The sequence below is a fragment of the Rhinatrema bivittatum genome, chromosome 9 (assembly GCF_901001135.1).
Source record: "Rhinatrema bivittatum chromosome 9, aRhiBiv1.1, whole genome shotgun sequence".
NCBI lineage: Eukaryota > Metazoa > Chordata > Amphibia > Gymnophiona > Rhinatrematidae > Rhinatrema > Rhinatrema bivittatum.
Window position 1 is genome coordinate 127,772,804 of NC_042623.1, and position 20,627 is coordinate 127,793,430.

At 44.5% G+C, this 20,627-nt stretch overlaps 1 protein-coding gene across 5 annotated transcripts in view; it reads left to right on the plus strand.

The window, feature by feature from the left end:
- Positions 1-20,627, plus strand: part of CNOT4 (CCR4-NOT transcription complex subunit 4) — a 420,537-nt gene that overhangs the window by 117,319 nt on the left and 282,591 nt on the right. For all 5 annotated transcript variants that reach the window (XM_029615559.1, XM_029615557.1, XM_029615558.1 and 2 more), the window contains one exon: positions 14,561-14,662. In XM_029615559.1, the coding sequence (XP_029471419.1) occupies positions 14,561-14,662 (102 nt within the window). The remainder of the gene's footprint in view (positions 1-14,560; positions 14,663-20,627) is intronic.

A 20,627-nucleotide genomic window follows, 5' to 3' on the forward strand; every position in this document is an offset into this window, starting at 1 on the left:
CCTGATTGACAAACTGAAGAGTAGTAAATCACCTGGACCGGATGGAATACACCCCAGAGTTCTGAAGGAACTAAAAAATGAAATTTCAGACCTATTAGTAAAAATTTGTAACCTATCATTAAAATCATCCATTGTACCTGAAGACTGGAGGATAGCAAATGTAACACCAATATTTAAAAAGGGCTCCAGGGGCTGATCCGGGAAACTACAGACCGGTTATCCTGACTTCAGTGCCAGGAAAAATAGTGGAAAGTGTTCTAAACATCAAAATCACAGAACATATAGAAAGACATGGTTTAATGGAACAAAGTCAGCATGGCTTCACCCAGGGCAAGTCTTTCCTCACAAATCTGCTTCACTTTTTTGAAGGAGTTAATAAACATGTGGATAAAGGTGAACCGGTAGATGTAGTATACTTGGATTTTCAGAAGGCGTTTGACAAAGTTCCTCATGAGAGGCTTCTAGGAAAAGTAAAAAGTCATGGGATAGGTGGAGATGTCCTGTCGTGGATTGCAAACTGGCTAAAAGACAGGAAACAGAGTAGGATTAAATGGACAATTTTCTCAGTGGAAGGGAGTGGACAGTGGAGTGCCTCAGGGATCTGTATTGGGACCCTCACTTTTCAATATATTTATAAATGATCTGGAAAGAAATACGACGAGTGAGATAATCAAATTTGCAGATGACACAAAATTGTTCAGAGTAGTTAAATCACAAGCAGATTGTGATAAATTGCAGGAAGACCTTGTGAGACTGGAAAATTGGGCATCCAAATGGCAGATGAAATTTAATGTGGATAAGTGCAAGGTGATGCATATAGGGAAATATAACCCATGCTATAATTACACAATGTTGGGTTCCATATTAGGTGCTACAACCCAAGAAAGAGATCTAGGCGTCATAGTGGATAACACGTTGAAATCGTCAGTTCAGTGTGCTGCGGCAGTCAAAAAAGCAAACAATGTTGGGAATTATTAGGAAGGGAATGGTGAATAAAACGGAAAATGTCATAATGCCTCTGTATTGCTCCATGGTGAGAGCGCACCTTGAATACTGTGTACAATTCTATTTATTTATTTATTTATTTATTTATTTATTTAAAATTTTTATATACCGACATTCATCCAGGATATCATATCGGTTCACATTGTAACGCAAAAACAAACGCACGGCATGGCGCTTTACATTGAACAGTAAAAACATGATAACAAGGCATTAACGAGAGGGGGAACAATAACATGGGAAGTTTTGCAATAAAATTATAAACAAAGTTTGCAATTATATACATATGTACAAAAGAAAGAAAACTATGAGGTTAATTTTAATCAGGCTAGGAGATAAGATGGGGAAGAGAAGGGAGGAGAGCGAGGAAAGAGGGGGGGCAGAGAGAAAGAAAAGAAGGTGGCGGAGAAAAGGGGAAATTCTAGTCGCCGCATCTCAAAAAAGATATAATTGCGATGGAGAAGGTACAGAGAAGGGCTACCAAAATAAGGGGAATGGAACAGCTCCCCTGTGAGGAAAGACTAAAGAGGTTAGGACTTTTCAGCTTGGAGAAGAGACGGCTGAGGGGGGATATGATAGAAGTGTTTAAAATCATGCGAGGTATAGAACGGGTAGATGTGAATCTGTTATTTACTCTTTCGGATAGTAGAAAGACTAGGGGGCACTCCATGAAGTTAGCATGGGGCACATTTAAAACTAATCAGAGAAAGTTCTTTTTTACTCAACGCACAATTAAACTCTGGAATTTGTTGCCAGAGGATGTGGTTAGTGCAGTTAGTATAGCTGTGTTTAAAAAAGGATTGGATAGGTTCTTGGAGGAGAAGTCCATTACCTGCTATTAAGTTCACTTAGAGAATAGCCACTGCCATTAGCAATAGTAACATGGAATAGACTTAGTTTTTGGATACTTGCCAGGTTCTTATGTCCTGGATTGGCCACTGTTGGAAACAGGATGCTGGGCTTGATGGACCCTTGGTCTGACCCAGTATGGCATTTTCTTATGTTCTTACTTCTCTTCTAAATATTCTCCTGCTGCTCTTCCTACTCTCAGCCAGAGATATCAATCCCAGTCCTTGCCCACCGAGGCAATTCTCACCTATTGGCGCTTACCAAATTGTTACCCCTCCAGTCTTATCAATATTCCCCTTCTCCCTCCGTCTTCTCTTCCTTTCTCATGCTTCTTTTGAAATGCCCATTCTGTTTCTAAGAAGCTTGCTTATATTCATAACCTCTTTCTCTCTCATACCTTAGGGGAAAGCCTTGCCTGAGGCTTGGCTTTCCCCTAAGGACTCTGCTTCAGTTACTGTTGTCTGTCAAGGAAGTTATCTTTTTTCCCACATACATCACACAATAGGCCTTGGTGGTGGTGTTGAACATCTGCTGGCCTTCTCCTATAGGTTTCAACCCTTTCTTCTACCTCAATCCCACTCTTTTTCTTCCTTTGAGGTCCACTCCATCTGTCTATTCATCCCACTTCAGGTTTGGGAATTCTCTATCTCTCATCACTCAGGATCAGGGGCGTAGGGTGACTACTTTGCTGCACCCAAAAATATGCTGCTATTGTAAATGAAAAACAAGAATTTTGAGATGCTCCAACAGAATTATGTAGCTCCATTCCAAGTACAGCTGGAAGCTGGCTGCACTCTCAATACCAGGGCTTAGTCACAACTTATCCTATATTTCCCCCAGGGGGAAGGAATTTCTGAAGAATCCAAGGTGTTTTAGTGATCTATAACCAAGGAGTCACAATGTATGATGTTCCAAAATTAAAGTCTTTATTGGAACCATTAAAATAAAAAATGTTTCCATTAATACACTCTTTAAACATATAGAATCCACAAATAAGTACTGAGATGTAACACGGGTTACAGATCCTTGTTGTTGCTTTTTCCTGGGATTCTTTGTTCCCTTGGACAGATGGTAGGCTCCCTACCTCCCAAAATGTCCCTTTGTGGTACGTGTTTCTCCAAATGTTTGAATATTTCTACTGTATACCTTTGGCGGCACTTTGCTGCACCTAACTGGTTTAAACCAAAGATGAATTACCAGAGAGCCTTCTGTAGAAGATGTTACCCTCAGGTTGCCTTTTCATAAGCTTCATCTCAGAACTAACTTTTCCCCCTGTTCTCCATTTATAGGAAAATAGCTTTATTAAATAAAATCCTAAGAGCCACTGGAAATAATTTATATCTAGAAGGCTGTTTTCAACAGAAGATTTAGTGTTTTCTGCAACTAGTAATCATAACACATAATAAAATGAATGTTCTCCTTAACTTTGAACCCATGATAATAAATTGCCAGAGAGCAGAACCAACAAGTGTCAAGTTTGAAGGTTGAACCAGCAGATGCTTGCACATTCGTGTTTTACCAGGAATTACTATAGTCATAATAAAATTTAGTCTTCTTACCTGCATCTGCCTCTTTCTAGTTTCAATTTGATAGCTGAATGCATGGAGCCAGTGAGATTACAGGTCCTTGTATATTCAAACCTCTAATTATATGGAGTGCTCTCCTGCTACAGGTAAACAGGGGGCAAAGCTGGTTTGATCCCTTTTGATGCTTTGTAAGGGTAGGTGTTGGCACCCTGTGCAAGTAGGAGTACTTCCACCCCCCCCCCCCCCAAAGGAGTCACGCACCTGAAGTGATACAACCCTGTGTAGCTATCACAATCGCTTCTCCTCTCTCCCGGAGGTGCACAGCCCCCTGTCCCCGCCCTCAAGACATAGTCTAATAAATGAAACAGTACAGTCTAGCCCAATAAATACTGCCTAGCTTTGTAAGGGTAGGTGTTGGCACCCTGTGCAAGTAGGAGTACTTCCACCCCCCCCCCCCCCCAAAGGAGTCACGCACCTGAAGTGATACAACCCTGTGTAGCTATCACAATCGCTTCTCCTCTCTCCCGGAGGCGCACAGCCCCCTGTCCCCGCCCTCAAGACATAGCCTAATAAATGAAACAGTACAGTCTAGCCCAATAAATACTGCCTGGCCACCAGTCTGCTGAACAAACAGCTAAATTTAGAGAAGCCACGGATTACCATTATGTGAATAGCCACAGAGGCAACCTTTTCACAGAATCCAGTTCCTAAAAGCAAAAAGTGTCTAAAGTGGTACACAGCTATGAATACAATTGTTTCTAAAACAGAAGACCAGTGGCATTGCCAGAACGGATTTATTTTTGTGGGTGGGCCCAAGGTTAACATGAGTGAGCCATAGGCATATAGTTCTCAGCCCTACTAGTTGTACTCTTATTGATAAATAATGTCTTAGCATGCATCCTTCAATGAGTTTCTAAGTAGTCTGCAACAGCCATCAATCATCATGAGTGAAATTTAAAATATTTTAACTCACTTATTTCAAGCACTTACTAACATTAAAAATTCCTTATTGATCTGTATTTATTATATTTATTGTAGTTTATAAATACACAGGATCATCATGTAAAAAGCAAAGAACATATAACAGATCCAATGCATCATGTAATAAAACAAATAAAGATGTTTTCTTTCATAAACCCTCTTTCCAGAAAATCAGAGATAATCATAACTACAATAAAATAGCAATAATCATAACAAACATAAGAGCAGATCAGAACTAGGACAGTTCTTATTTCAACCCAATATGAAAAAGAATTCACATACTGGTGTCATCTCAGCAAATAATATCCCTCAGTTGCTAAACATTTTGTGAAGTAATTAAAAACCCTGCAAAAAAAAAAAAAAAAAGGGCCGCCTAGAACCTTATTACCATGCAATCACAGCACACTCAGGACTCACATACAGCAACCTTATCAAAAAGCAGCAATGCAAATACAACACCAGGCCCTAAATTATTAATACACCACTTACTGGTGTATTAACAAAACAAGCTGGCCTGCTACAAATCCCTACAGAGAAACTACATGCTAGCAAAAATAATGCACCTTAGTCTCATGCAGGCAGAACACAGATCAACCCTTAACTAATACAGAAATAAGAGACTAAAAATTAGAAGCAGGAACATGCAGATAAAACCGAAAAAGAAAGCCTGAGAAACCAGACTGTAGAACTTTTATTTTATTTTAAAAGAAGCAAATACAAAAATATAAGAAATGCATATTCTCAAAGATGGCATACTCCAGAAGTTAAAAACTCAAAATAATTATTTTTTCACCTTTGTTGTCTGATCTTTTTATTTTTCTAATTTAGTGCAATTGGTGCTTATTTTCCACTGCTTCTCTTCCTGCTGCCTTCAAACATGCTATGATCACACAACCCCTCAAAAGGACCTTATTTGTTCTGGCCAACTCTTGCCCCATATCCCTCTTCCCTTTTGCTTCAAACTACTTGAACATGCTGTTCACTGCCACTGTAGACTTTTTCCATCTCAAGCCATGATTCTGTTGTGGGCCCTCTTCTCAAGTCACTACGTTGGTTCCGTTTCCATTCCAGCATACAGTTAGTTCAAGCTTCTCTTACTCACCTGCAAGAGCTTTCACTTTGCAGCTACTTACTACCTCTCCTCTCTTATCTCCCTCTACACCCCTTCTTGTGTACTCTGCTTATTGGACAAATCACTCCTATCTATACTTTTCTTCTTATTAGGTTATGGTCATTTTCAATAGCATATCATGTAAGACCTTCCTACTATTAATTACTACCAGTTCTATTCAACGTATGCAGTGCTGTACAAGAACATACAAGACAGTCTTTGAGCAATGGAGCTTACAGTCTAATTAAGGCAAACATACGGGGCAAAAGAGACAGGAAATTTAATTTGTTAAATTTAATTTGTTAAAACAATAGTTAAAAATGAATGAGGCTGAAGTGGAACAATCAGGTGGGTTTTTAGACAGGATTTAAATAAGGCAAGAGAGCAAGCATGATGCACCAGCTCAGGAAGTCTATGTGCTTGGAATAGACCATATGCTTGGTGCAGCCCTCATGCTCCCTAGAAATTCCATGCAGATGAATGGTTTTCCTTCCTTTTTTTTTCTTGTTTTTTATCTTTTTCCATTTATTTTCTCACTTTTTTTTTTAATTTTCATTCCTTTTTCTTGTGCCATTCCTTTCCTCCTCTTTTTCTTTTTTCTCCACTCTTAGTAAATCCTATTTCTCCTAGGACAAGCAGGTTGGTAGTCTTCACACATGAGTGACATCATCAGATGGAGCCCGGCACAGAAAACTTCTGTCAAAGTTTTTAGAACTTTAACTAGGCACCCTGAGCCTTCCCAGCATGTCACTATCCATACATCCACCACAGGGTTCTCATTCAGTCTTTTCTTTTCCGTGGAGCTATTTGCCTTGCGATTTTTTGGAGCTCTGTTCTTTGGAGTCTTTTCTCTGTACTTTCATTGGTATTTTTCTGTGCTGGGTCCCCCTCCCCCATCCGTGCTTCAGGGTGGCATGGTAAGTTTTTTTCTACCTTCTGTGTGATTGATTCCCAACTTTACCGTTCTCGGTATCCGCCGGTCATCAAACTCTTGCTGGCTTTTTTTCATGGCAATGGGTTTTCGCCGATGCCCCCAGTGTCCGCGGACCATGTCCATTATGGATCTGTATGACCTTTGCATTCTTTGCCTGGGGCATCGCACGATGTCCGAGGCTTTCGCCTTTGTGACCAGTTGACCCCCAAGGGTTGTCAGGCTCGACTTGATAAAATGGAAAAAAATCTTCTGGTTGAAAAATTCTGACCCTTCGACTCCAGTGGCGGGTGCCTCTACTCTCAAGGACTGTGGGGAACCGATGGAGCTGCTTCCCTCAGTGCCCACTCCCCTTTCTTCACCCTCATGTGATCGTGGTTCAGGAGATAGGCATTCTCCAGCGCGTTGCACTCAAGGACCCCAGGATCATCTCCATTCTCTGTGCTGGGGAAAGACCAGGCCAAGCACCATGGGAAACCTCGGAAGTATTGGCACCAGTCACCATCATCACACAGTGCCGTGCTCGGGGCAGCACCGGGGTTCTCCGTGCTACCCCCAAAGTGACCCTGTGGAGAGGAGGCATCGACCTCCACCATACCCAGGAGTCCTGGGCGTTCCACACCAACATTGGTGACGCCTCGTCCTGCTCCTTTTCCCTCCATCCTCATTTTGGTGGACTTCCATGAGGAGCTGGACCGTAGGGTGCAACAGGTGGTGCTCTGAGCCGTTCAGGACATTGAGCCGCCAGCTCCTCTGGTGCCCCCGGCGACCGAGCCTGCCCCTGCGATGCTAGAGTTGCTGCTAGAGTTACTCGACATCCTCTTGGCTATTCTGCCCGCAGCTGCCACCAGCGCCCAGGGATCTCTCAATGCCCCAGCGGCTGCTGAGTCCTCCTCCATCTGGAGTCATCCCTATTATGGGTTCCGTCCAGGGGCACCATCTGTTTTGGTACCACGCACGCTCTTGCCCAGTCTGGTTCCCGGTGCCTTCGAGGCCATTGGTGCCTTTGGCTTTGAGGCCAGGGGTCTCAGGCAGGGACAATTCTTGGGGCACCCCAGGGGACTTCAATGAAGAGGAAGCCCGGCGCCATTTTGCCCTATGTCGACATAGTGAGGGCAAAAGTAGCGCCGGCGCCATTTTGAATATTGGCAATGCGGCCCGCGTGCAGGAGGTCGCTCCCGGACCCCTGCTGGACTTTTCGCAAGTCTTGTGGGGGTCAGGAGGCCCCACCAAGCTTGCCAAAAGTCCCTGGGGGTCCAGCGGGGGTCCGGGAGCGATCTCCTGCACTCGTGACGTCGGGTGACAGGAACCAAAATGGCGCCGGCGCTACCTTTGCCCTGTCATATGGTAAGGGTAAAGGGCCACCGGTGCCATTTCTGTTAATGCAGCCGTGGCTCGAGAGCGGGAGATCGCGCTGGGACCTCCCCCCCACTAGACCCCAGGTAATTTAAAACATTTTGGGGGGCTTCGGGAGGGTGGGGGAGGGTTTTAGGGTTGTTTTGGTGTGCTGGTTTTTCCGCCCTCCCCCGATTTATGATGTTTTACGATTTTTTACCAAAAAAAACCATGACGATCAGATTTCCCTCCCCCCCCCCCCCCACCCCAGCCAAAATCGATTGTTAAGACGATCGATCACACGATTCACATCCCTACTGGTTACCCAATCAAACTTGTCTGACAAATCAGATTTGTCTGTCGAGATTTACCTCTGATAAAACTATGCTATTGGATTCCAAAAACTGCACTATCCTCTGTTTTAGAAGCGATTTCATTAATTTTCTCGTTTCAGAGATCAGATTAACTGGTCTGTAGGTCCCAGCCTCCTCTTTATTTCCATTTTTATAAATAGGAACCACATCCACTCATCTCCAGTCCTCCAGAACTACTCCCGACTATATTGAAAAGGTCAGCCAGTGGAGCTGTCAGGACATCTTTAATTTCCATTAGTACCCTCTGATATATCTCATCTGGCTCTATTGCCTTTTTACTTTAATTTTAGTTAGCTTCTCGTGAACACATTGTTCCAAAAATTGATTGAGGTTTCTCGCTTTCAATTTTATTTGCATTCATTTCATGTGGTCCTACTCCAGGTCCTTCCACAATGAACACTGAACAGAAATATTTGTTAAGCAATTTTGTTTTTCCCTCATCAGCCTCTACGTATTCCTCCCCTTCACCTCTGAGTCTCACAATGCCACTTTTGCACTTTTTTCTGTCATTAACATATTTTAAAAAAAAGTCTTGTCCTCCATTTTACTGTATTTGATATTTTTTCTTGTTTGAATTTTTGCATTTGTGACTACTTTCCCAGCTTCTCTTAACTTTTCCAGATATTGTCACCTGTGTTCCTCTATCTGCAAATCTGTTGTGGCTTATGAATGTTAACCTTTTCTCCTTTACCTTTTCAGCTAATTGTTTAGAAAACCATAGCGACCTCTTTTTTCCTCTTTCTTTTATTTACTTTCCTAATAAAAAGAGAATGTAGGACAGAGATCATCCAAAGTTTAATTTTTAAAAGTATGATCACTTATTTTATTTTTATGGGATCATTCTAGGTGGGATCTGATCATGGTTTTCGAGTTGTTTAGTTAGCAAACTCTCAGAACGGGGGAGGATCCTAGCCACATGGATTGAAAGTTAATGAGAGTCTGCACAAGGATGCATGAGAAGCTTCTTTAAGGTGGGAAGAAAGACAGTGACACTCTGCCATGGTGGTGAGAGGGGATTGGAGACTGCAGCAGGGAGAGAAACATATATGGAGCAATATTGCAGGGAGAGAGATGGAGAGAAAAGGTACTTGGGGAGAAGAATGGAAGCAAGAGAGAAACTTCTCAAAAGAAAGATGGAAAGATTGGGAAAGAGACTTGAAGGAGCAAAAGATGCAGAAAAGTTGCAGGGAACTAGATGAAAGCAAGGTAAAGGCTACAGGCAAAATAGGTGGAGGCAAAACAGAGAGACTACATGGGAGAAGAGGCTGGTGGCAGGAAAGGTTAGACCAGCATTTCCCAACCTTTCAACAAAAATATTGTGTGGCACACCAGCCTTAATAGGAAAGGTAAACCAGACATGGGAGAGGAACCAAATGGTCAAAGGAAGAGCTAGGGAAGCATGGAAAGCCTCACTATTCTCTTTTCCAAATTTAAAAACAAAGGAAGAGTGGGGCTACAGAGACGCATAAACTTTTGAAAATGGGACCGTTCCCTCTATATACAAGTGCATGAAAATGGAGAAGTCAGCATGATACGGGCAGCCAGCTTGGTTAGTTGCCTTGGGTGCCACATGTGTGCCAGAGCTCCTCCAAAGCTGCTGTTCCCAACATTCAGACTGAGTCACATCCAGTGCTCTATGCATACTCTCCCCGTCTCACTTAGCCTTGGGGTAAGACAGAGGCTGGAAGAACTCAAAGGGGGAAGCTCAAAAGGGGAAAGATGAGGAGGTACTATGTGCACTGTGTGTGCCCTCCATGGTGCCCTTAATTACCACACTCCATGGCTCATACTGTAGTTAGAAAGACGAGGCAGGCATGATTACACATGTTCACAAAAAGGAGCTCCAACATGTATAAAAGCCACTGCTAGTATTTCTTGTTCCTGCAAGGTGCTAAGAGCAGATTCCAGGTACTGGTCTGGACCTGACCATCAGACAGTGGTGACTTTTCTGTAGCATACCTGATCAGGTCTAAAGGCACACCAGTATGTCACGGCATACTGGTTAGAAAACACTGGGAGAAATTATGGAGAAGAAAGAGAAAATTATAAAGAGCACAAAAAGACTGAGGAGGAAGAAATGGAAAGAAAAAATGGCAAAGGTATGGGAGAGAAAGAGGGGTTTGTGATGGAGAGAAGAATTAAAATAGAGCCTGGTTGGTTGGGAAGAAGAGATAGTAAAGGAGAAAAAGTTGACAGAAAACCATAAAACAAGAATTAAGGTGTTTCAAAAGAATGAAGAAAAAAAGTGTCAGAACAGAAATAGAAAGATAAAATACCAGAATAGCGAAAAAATGTTTTTCATTTTTCTGTTCAATTTGCTATACAGTTTTGACTCACATTACATGCTTAGATAACAGTGACTCTACACAGATATCTGCTGTAAAATATACCCTTTTGTGAGTTAAAGGATAGTGGGGCACAAAGTTTAGAAGTAGAGGGAAAAACAGAAAGGCATACAGACACAGGGAGAAGGGAAAAATAGCGCCACTAGGAGGAAAGCTAGGGACCCGTGTAAAGGAAGAAGATAAAAAAAAAAACAAAAAACTACACAGACCCTAAGGTTGGTAAGAGAAATTGCAGAGGAAAAGGATAATGGTGGAAAAATGGGAGGGAAACAGGATATGGTGAGGAAGAAGAAGCAATGCGTGGAAGAGCGGTAGTTATTTCTAGTACATATGATAGTGGAAAAATTGCAGATTAGGCACTAATATACCTTTTTAAATGTATTTATCAATTTCAAATATGTTGAACCAAAATAATATTTGCATAGTGACAGAGATAAGCATAAAGAAAACTCACAATAAGATGCTATTTCAAAACTTATACAATCAGTACTGCTTGTTCTCTTTCAAACCCTCAAATAAAGGAAGGGAAATTACCAGGAAAAAAAAAAGGAAAACAGAAGAATGAAATCATATATTGGAAAATCTCAGATAATTTAGAAAAAAAACTAAAGAGGAGACAATACAATAAAACCACCTCTGTAAAGACATCTTTATTTTCAGGCTTTGCTAATAACCAGCAACTCTATTATCCAATAGGGTCATAAAATATATATTTAGTATTAGAAATTTTGATCAAACATTTGGAAGGGTATCAAAGAAAGAAATCTTTTCCCAGGTTCTTCAACCCCTGATGCATCTGGTGGAACATTTTGTTCCTATTTTGCATCTGTTTATAGACACCTGGAAATAATTCTTCTGGCACCATAAATAACTCATCTTTATGTCTCAAAAGTCTCATCACAGAACCCTTATCAGACTCAAATAGAAAAGAAATCAATAAGGTAGCACATTGAGCCACTTTTTCAGTTGATGTCTAAAGGAGCGCAGTCAAATCTAGACTATCTACAGAAACTTATCAAGAATTCGGAACTGTCATTGTCACCTCTTCAGGTTTTTTAAAAGAGGAACTGCACATATTCTCACATTTCTCCAATTTAGAATGAATGACTGAAGAATCTTGAAGTGAGGCAATTTTAAAACTGGAAAAGGCAACTTGCTGAGACTGCAGCTCCTCAATCTTCCCAGCCTGCTCTAATGGAGTTCCCTAGATTAACTCCCACAGAAAGTGGCCATATCAAATAAATTGAACTTAGTTTCCCCCAAAGTAACAATTGTCTTCCAGCCTGATGTCTGTTGGTCTTACCAGAAAAGAAGTCCAAGAAGAAACAGGAAACTCACTGTTAACTGGGGGTCCACTATCCCCACCACATCTCCCCCCCCCACCCCCGCCCCCATACCTGGAAACTAAGTCTCCTTTTGCATTCACTGCCAGTTCTCTTGAGCTCTTGGGAGATCTTCTATTACTTCTGAGTAGGACATGAAATTGCACCATGGCATCTACACCTGCTGACTGGCCATCTAGTTCCATTGTCATAGGAGGATTTATCCGCTGTGGTCCCGGCTCCTCCAGGAGGAATCCAGAGCTGGTGGAGGAACATGGCAATTAGAGCTCAAAGTGTTGTATCTGCCTCAAGCCAGAATGCACTTCCCTCTATGCTGCCAGCAGCTAGGCTTGGCCTTGACTCGTGACTCCAAATCTCTGGCTGCAAATGGGAGCTATCGCCATCTGGTGAGAAGACTGACAACAAGAGGAGAAACTCCCTCCTCTTCCCCTTTTCACCATTGGGGTAGCAGTTAATTCCAAATTAAAATGAAAATAGGAAATACCATTTGTAGCGCCCAGGAGGAGCATTTCTATCCTTCAGCACCATCTTGGATCCCTCTGATCTTTTTAATAGGTTGATGTGTTAGCACATACATGGTATTTTCTGTCATTGTCATGCCTACCAGTGAATTCCACATATCTTTTTTTCTCTGTCATCCCCTGGTTTCATTTGTTTGGAATTTTCACAGCTGAAATTTGGCAATTCTAGGTGGAGTTGGCAACAGGATGCTGGTTACTTTTGATTCCATGAGGATCAGCAAGATGCATGTTCTTCAGCAGTTGTTATATTTATTTATTTATTTATTTGTTATTTTTATTATACCGAGTTTCATGATAGGAATCATATCAACCCGGTTTACAATTAACAATGTGAGTAAAGGCAGAGAGTAACAAAGTAAAGAACATTTCCCAATACAAGAACAAATATAGTATGAAACTTAACAAATATTATAACAATATTTTGGATGTGAGAAAGTTACAAAAAACATGGAAAAATAACTTGGATATGAAAGGGGAGGAATTGTAGAACGACTATAAGCATTTTAACCAGCTTATAAGCATTTTATAATATAATTTTATAATATAAAATTTTATATTATAATATAATATATATTTTATAATATAAGTAGAACGACTATAAGCATTTTAACCAGGAATTGCTAGCAGCAGGAAATCTTTCTTATGAACACAGGAGGTTTCAGGCCGCAAAGGAAACACTGTCGCAGAGAAAGCTGCATCTTGTGATATATCCTGGCAGCAGCAGGAAAAAGACAAGATTGCTGTAAGCATGCTGATCTCAAGGTTTAGAAACAAAATAACTTATAAATAATCCATTTAGCAGAAAAATGTTAACCTGGTGTTTGTGCCTTTTGTTAAGGTAAGGAACAGATATAGTCTGTACAAGACAGTACTTCCCTTTTTAGTCCTGACTACATTGAGCCTTGCTCCTCTTGCTTTCTCCCTTCCAGTTACATTCTTCCATCTTTGCCTGTTTTGTTTTTTTAATTTTCAGATATATTTATTAAGTAGACTTTAACAAAAAGGTAATAAAGCTAGAAGTATATGTAAAATTGTTTTTTTTGCCTGTTCTTTTATCTGCAAGAGGGATCCATTATCAGCTGCTACAGCATTTCAGGAAGTCAGGAAAAGTGGAGTCTTCACCTTTGTGACCCCACTGTACTATATGTTCTCTGACCACCCCTGCAATGGTGAATTTGCCAAATTGTTTTGTATTTTTATATAATTTACTAGCCGTTAAGCCCGTAATTTTCTCCCCCCTCATTTTCCCCTCCCCCCTCATTTTCCCCTCCCCCCTCATTTTCCCCTCCCCCCTCTAGTCTCCCTCCCCCCTCTAGTCTCCCTCCCTCCCTCTCCCTTCAGTCACTCCCTCCCCTCCTCCCCTCAGTCACTCCCTCCCCTCTCCCCCCTCCCCTCAGTCACTCCCTCCTCAATCACTCCCTCCTCTCTCCCCCTTTCCTCAGTCACTCCCTCCCCCCTTCCCCTCAGTCACTCCCTCCCCCCTTCCCCTCAGTCACTCCCTTCTCCTCTCAGTCACTCCCCCTCTCTCAGCTCATTCACAACCCCTTCGGATGGCACAAACTGAAGATCTCCGGGGGAGGTCCCTCCCTCCCTTGCGTGTGCCGCCGCCGCTACTGCTCCTCCCAGCCCCATTTTTGTTACAGGCAAGCTCTGACCGACGTGCTCGCCCGCGCATGCGCGGTAGAGCTGCTCTCTACTGCGCATTTGCGGCACGTCGGTCAAGCTTCATTTATCTAGTAGATAGTAGAAAAGTAAATGATAGATAAAGACCAAAGGGTCCATCCAGTCTGCCCAGTTAAGATTCATCCACTGTGTAGATATGCATATGTTCCTAAATGCAACCTAACAGTGTCTGTGTTTTCTGCCTGACTTTTAAACCCTCTTCCCTATCTGTCCAAAGCATGCCCAAATCTGTTAAAGTGATGGCCTACCTCAGTGCTTTCTTGAAGCCCTAATAAAATCAATGAAAATAAAGTTTAAAAACAGTAAAGTCCTCAGAGTGGGTTCTGGTGAAATGTGTTTAGGTTGCATAAAAATATAGACAGTATGCAAATCCAGATATGACTAGACAACTTGTTATAATGGTAATAAGGAAGGTGTCAGTAAGTCTGTTAGATTGTCTCTGTTTTTTATGTGATTTACTGTGGGACAGTTTTCACTCTTTTTTTTACCTTTTTTTGATGTATTTGGTTTGGTCAAGCTGCTCACATAATGGCCTTTCTATGGCATGTTTCCATTTCAGGGTCCAAGTGCTAGTGCATATGTAACCTACATCCGGTCAGAAGATGCACTCCGAGCTATACAGTGTGTAAACAATGTGGTGGTAGATGGCAGAACGCTCAAGGTAAGGTCACTTTGCTTTCTTTCTGATTGCAGGGATTGTTCAGAGCAGTGTTTCTCATCCACTGACCCATGGACTGTCAGCAGTCCCTGGCAGCATTTTTGCTAGTCTGTGGCGTGACAGTTATTGTAGGGGGAAGAAGATGTGCGCTGCAGCCTCTCTCTGCAGCTGCACAGGTACCGGCTCCCTCTCGGGCACCTGCAGACACAAAGTGGGACATTTTCTACTGCCCTAAATTACTGGGTCAAAATGTACTGGTAGTGGCTTGTCTCCAGGCCCTACAGCACTGCACACTGTTATTACTTCAGGGTATTGGGAGCATGTTGTCTGCATTCTTTGGCTCTTCACTACCACTGGTACTAAATAGCTGATCAGCAAAAAAATAAATAAATAAATTAAACAGGGTGCTGGCTAAGTAGTTATGAAGGCTGCTGGAAGCACCAGATCCTTTAAAGGGACAGCATCTACTTCCATTACTACCAATGTAAATATTTTTAACCCCTGGATGTGCTATCATTTGGAATAAGAAGACCTGATTTTTTCCCCTTTCCTGTTCTGGGTGCAAGAAGCACAGCTCCTTTGTCATGATTCTTGAAATTAAAACATTAGGGGCTGAGTTGACACTTTGGGAGCCTCTTGAAGTAGGAGAGTGTATGTACTCTCCCCTGCACCTTGGCCACAGAGGAGGCCTCCCATGCTCTTCAGCCATAGGAGGGAATTCCTCTTCCCTCACGTTTCAGGAGTCTCCCCCAACTTTATCAGTCATCCGGTCCATATCAGTTTAGGAGGTCAGCCAATCAGTTCCTGGTGTCAAAAAGGTTCAGAAACACTGGTTCAGAGAGGTGAAGGGGTGAATAAATGTGAATAAAGGCAAACTGGTGGATGTGTTGCATTTGGATTTTCAGAAGGCATTTGACAAAGTCTCTCATGAGAGGCTTCTAAGAAAACTAAAAAGTGATGGGATAGGAGAAGATGTCCTTTATTGGATTGCAAACTGGTTAAAAGACAGGAAACAGGATTTAGGATTAAATGCTCTGTTTAACAGTGGAAAAAGGTGAGTGCCTCAAGGATTTATACTTGGACCAGTGCTTTTTAATGTATTTATAAATGATCTGGAAAGGAGCATCCATATGGCAGATGAAATTTCATGTGGACAAGTGCAAGGTGATGCATATAGGGAAAAATAACCCATGCTGTAGTTACATGATGTTAGGTTGCATATTAACAGTTACCATCCAGGAAAAAGATCTCAGTGTCACAGTTACTATTGCATTAAAATTGTCGGCTCAGTGTGCTGTAGCAGTCAAAAAAGCAAACATTGTTGGGAATTCGTAACAAAAACCTCTCTAAAAGAGAAGTACAACATAGATACTGATGAAATTATATTATCAAGTTTTCTCTCTATCATTCTGGCAATTGGATTAACAGCAGAAATTATCTTGCTGGCTACTGATATGAACTAGAGAACAAACCTTTTTTCTGGGGTAATGAAGCCACACACATGGATGACATCATCTAACAATGATAACATGAACAGGGTTCCTAGAAAGCTATGGAAATCTGAGATAGTTTTTACATGAATGTATGCATGGAATTTTCAGCTCAGGCATCACCATGTGGGGATCCCCTCAAGTCCTTTTTTTTGTCCATGGACGATACTGGATGCTTTTCTCCTTAAAGAGGGAAAAAACACCCAATTACTGATTGTTAGCCTGATCTTGGCTCTTCATTAAGTTTGCTTTTTTTTTTTTTTTTTTGTCACTAAGCCTCAACTTTCTTGGTGCAGCTTCATTGTTTTTGGAATTTTGATTTTTCTGCATCTGTTTTTCTCCTAGGACAAGCAAAGATGGTAGCCCTCACATATGGGTGACATCATCCGATGGAGCCTGGCATGAAAAACTTTTGTCAAAATTTCTAGAAACTTTGACCAGTACACTGAGTTTGCCCAGCATTGGTGGAGCTCTTCAGTTTCCTTGTTTTCTTGATATTTTTTCAAGTGTTTCCCAAATTCCTCGTCAGGTCCCCCTTCGTGGTCGGCGCTTCCTTGGTACGGTAGGTTATTTCTCTGCCCTTTTTTCCAACTTTGCGGTGATTCCTGACTTCTCGCCTCAAGGTGAACACCAGTCATTGATAGCAAGCTGGATTTTTTTTTTTTTGGCGGCGACCAGTTTTTATCGGTGCCCGCGGAAAATGTCCATTATGGATCCGCATGAGATTTGCATCCTCTGCCTGGGGGCCTCGCACGATGTTCACAGGGGCCATCTGTGCGACCAGATGACACCCAAAGAGCATCGGGCGTGCCTCAATAAGATGGAGAAACTTTTCGGGGCTCCAAAGTCTCCTCCCTCTATGCCTGCGTCAGTTCCATCGATGCCAAGAGATCGCGGGGAGCCGTCCAATACGCTTCCCCTAGTGGTCCCTCTCGCCAGTACTTCCCAGGATTGAGGGGACGGGGATAGATCCTCTATGATCTCCCCGCTCTCCAGGACATCTGGATAGTCAGCTTCCTCGGCACCGGGGAAAGACCAGGCCGAGCACCGAAGGAGATCCCGCAAGCATAGACACCAGTCACTGAGGATGCACGGTTCCGGTCTCGGAACGGCATTGGCAGCAGCCGAGTTGCCATTGAAGCGGCACCGGCCATCGGAAGCCTCATCCTTCGATGCACCTGCTAGCCTTGGGTGTTCCCCACCGATGCCGGGCACCATGCCACCTCGGAGACCTGAGGAAGAGTCGGTGACGCCTTGTCCCCCTCCATCAGTCCTGGCTACTCTGACTTTCAGGAGAAGTTGGATCGCAGGGTCCAATCCGCTGTGCTCAAAGCACTCCCAAGTATTGAGCTTCTGTTGCCACCGGCCCCCATACCGGTGCCCAAGCCTCCGCCATCGATGCTAGCACCACTGCTAGAGCTTCTGGACATTTTCTTGGGCACCCTTCCAACACAGTCTGTACCCGAGGGACCTTTGCTTCCCCAGCGGCCACCGATGCCCTCCATCTGAGCGATCCAGATTTTCGGGTCCTCCAAGGAGGAAGATAAGGCCGGTACCATGTTTCCTCACCCACGGTTCCCCGAGCCTTTACTGATTCCCTCGATGCCAAGGGAACCATCGATGCCTGCGGTGCCCTCGAGGTCTCCGAAACCATTGGAGCCCAGGGTTGATACCCCTCACAGGCCTTGCCATGGCATGCTGGTCCCAGTGAGGAGGAGGGCAATTACGACCCTTGGGGTGATGACTCCACGAACTCGTCCTCAAACTACTTAGATCGCCACCCGAGGACTTGTTCTTTGCGGGTTTTGTCAGAGCCATGACTGAAGTCATCCCCTTTCAGCTGCTTATGGAGAAGGATGTGCGACATAAGATGCTGGAAGTGCTCCAGTTCTTCGCTCCTAAGGAAATTGTGGCAGTTCATAACCACAATAATTTTAAGGACCTCCTCCTTCGCATGTGGGAGCACCCCATTTCCATCTCCCCTGTAAACAGGCTGACACTACCTACTTGGTGCACCAGGCCGTGGGGTTTGAGAAACGTCACCTCCCCCACCAGTCAGTGGTCATGGCGTCCGCCTTGAAAAAGGCCCGCGCTCTAGCCCTCATGCCTCCGACAGGCTGTGAACACAGGGAGCTTGATGCCCTGTGCAGAAAATTCTTCCAGGGTGCCATGCTGGTGGCCTGCATTACCGCCTGCCAGCTTTATATGACTCAATATAACTGCAATCTCTGGAAACAGGTCCAGGACTTTGCGGAAGGCCTGCCGCAACAACTCCGGGCCTCTTAGCCATTGCCCTGCTGGGTCTCGAAGCAGGGAAGCATTAAGTGCAATCCACCTACGATGTCTTTGAGACAGTGGCCCATGTAGCAGCAGTGGGTATTGGCGCCAGGAGAATGCCGTGGCTTCGTACCTCTGAACTCCAGCCGGAGGTGCAGGATAGGCTGGCTGACCTCGCCTGCACAGGTGAAAACCTCTTTGGGGACAAGGTTTGGGATGCGGTGGCGCAATTGAAGGACCATCATGATACTCTTCAACAGCTGTCCGCCAGTGCCTCCGAAGGCCTGTCCTCGGCCAGGAAATCCTACAGGCCGGTTTCCTGGAAGCCCTTTTATCAGCAGAGGAAGTATTATCCTCCAGCCTCCCGGGCTCATATTCCACGCACCAGCTCCAGGGGCTGTCCTCGCTAGCAGCGAGCACCCAGACCCCAGCAAGCCCTGGCCACAGGCTTTTGACTGGGGGCGAGGGAGCGGAAGTCAGTCAATCGTACCACTGGCGCCGGATCCCCCGGTGGGAGGCAGGCTCCTTGCCTTCGCCCATCGCTGGGAAGAGATCAAGTTGGATCGCTGGGTCCTTACCATTATTCACCAGGCGTTACGGTCTAAACTTCAGCCAGCTCCCAGAGATCTCGCCCCCATGTCCATCGTGGGATTCATTCGTCCATCAGTCATACTTAGGTCAGAGCTCACTGCCCTCCTTTTGGCGGGCATGGTGGAACCGGTCCATCACAGTCAACAGGGCCGAGGGTTCTATTCAAGGTATTTCCTCATTCTGAAAAGGAATGGCGGCTTTCACCCCATCCTTGACCTCAGGGCATTGAACAAGTTTCTCGTATGAGAAAAGTTCAAGATGGTCTCTCTGGGCACACTGATCCTGCTCCTCAGAGGAAAGGAGACTGGCTTGCTCCCTCGACCTCAAGGAGGCTTACACACACATTGCAATCGTCCTCAACCACCGCAAGTACCTCCGCTTCGTAGTGGGGAAAACACATTACCAGTAGAAAGTGCTGCCCTTTGGGCTGGCTTCGGCCCCCCACGTTTTTACTAAATGCTTAGGGGTGGTGGCCACCCTACCTCAGGCATTGCTCGATGCACATGTTTCCCTACCTGGACGACTGGTTGGTCAAGAGGGACTCCCTTCGGGGGGAGCCTTGCATGCTCTGACCTTGATGGTGCAGACACTGCAGACAGTGGGGTTCGTCATAAAATTCCCCAAGTCTCATCTATTTCTGACTCCCTAGTTAGACTTCATAGGTGCCAGGCTGGATATAATGCAAGAGAGAGCTTTCTTGCCCCGAGACGATGCGATTGCCCTTGTCTTGCTGGCCACCCTTGTCCGAAACAGTCGGAGGGTGCCAGCTCGCCTGCTGCTCCACCTGCTGGGCTACATGGCGGCCTCAATCCATGTGACCCCTCTGGCTTACCTCTGCATGAGGAATAACCAATGGACCCTCTGTCCTAGTGGCGGCGGGCTTCCCAGGATCTTGAAGCACCCGTCTTGGTCACGGACCTTCTAAGTGTCTGTTTCCTGGTAGATCTATCCAACCTGGAAAAGAGGCTTCCCTTCCAGCCCCCTCAATCTCAGGTGATTCTCACCACAGATGCCTCTCCTCAAGGCTGGAGAGCCCATGTGAACGATATCCACACACAGGGTCTTTGGACTGCCTCCGAAGCTCGCTGCCAGATCAACCTCCTGGAGCTCAAGCAAACTGATACGCCCTGTGGTTCAGAGACCGATTGTCATCCAAGGAAATCTTGATTCGGACAGACAACCAAGTTGCAATGTGGTATATCAACAAGCAGGGGAGCATGGGCTCGTCCCTTCTCTGCCACGAGGTGGTGCCGGTGTTGTCCTGGGTCCTCTCATAGGGCATGTACTCTGAGTGGCTTACCTGTCGGGCCATCTCAACGTGTTAGTGGACCGCCGGAGCCATTCCTTCCAACCATACGAGTGGTCCCTCAGCTCAGAGGTATCGGACGCACTCTTTTGCTGGTGGGGTACACCAAATGTAGATCTCTTCGCCTCCACAATCAACCGCAAGGTGAGCAAGTTCTGCTCCCTGGTGCCGGGGAATGGTCTTCCAGCCTTCGATGCCTTCTCCCTCCACTGGGTGAAGGGCCTGCTGTATGCGTACCCCCCTTCTACCACTCCTCTCGAGGGATTCTGCTGAAGCTTCAGCAGGACAGGGGAGTCTGGACTTC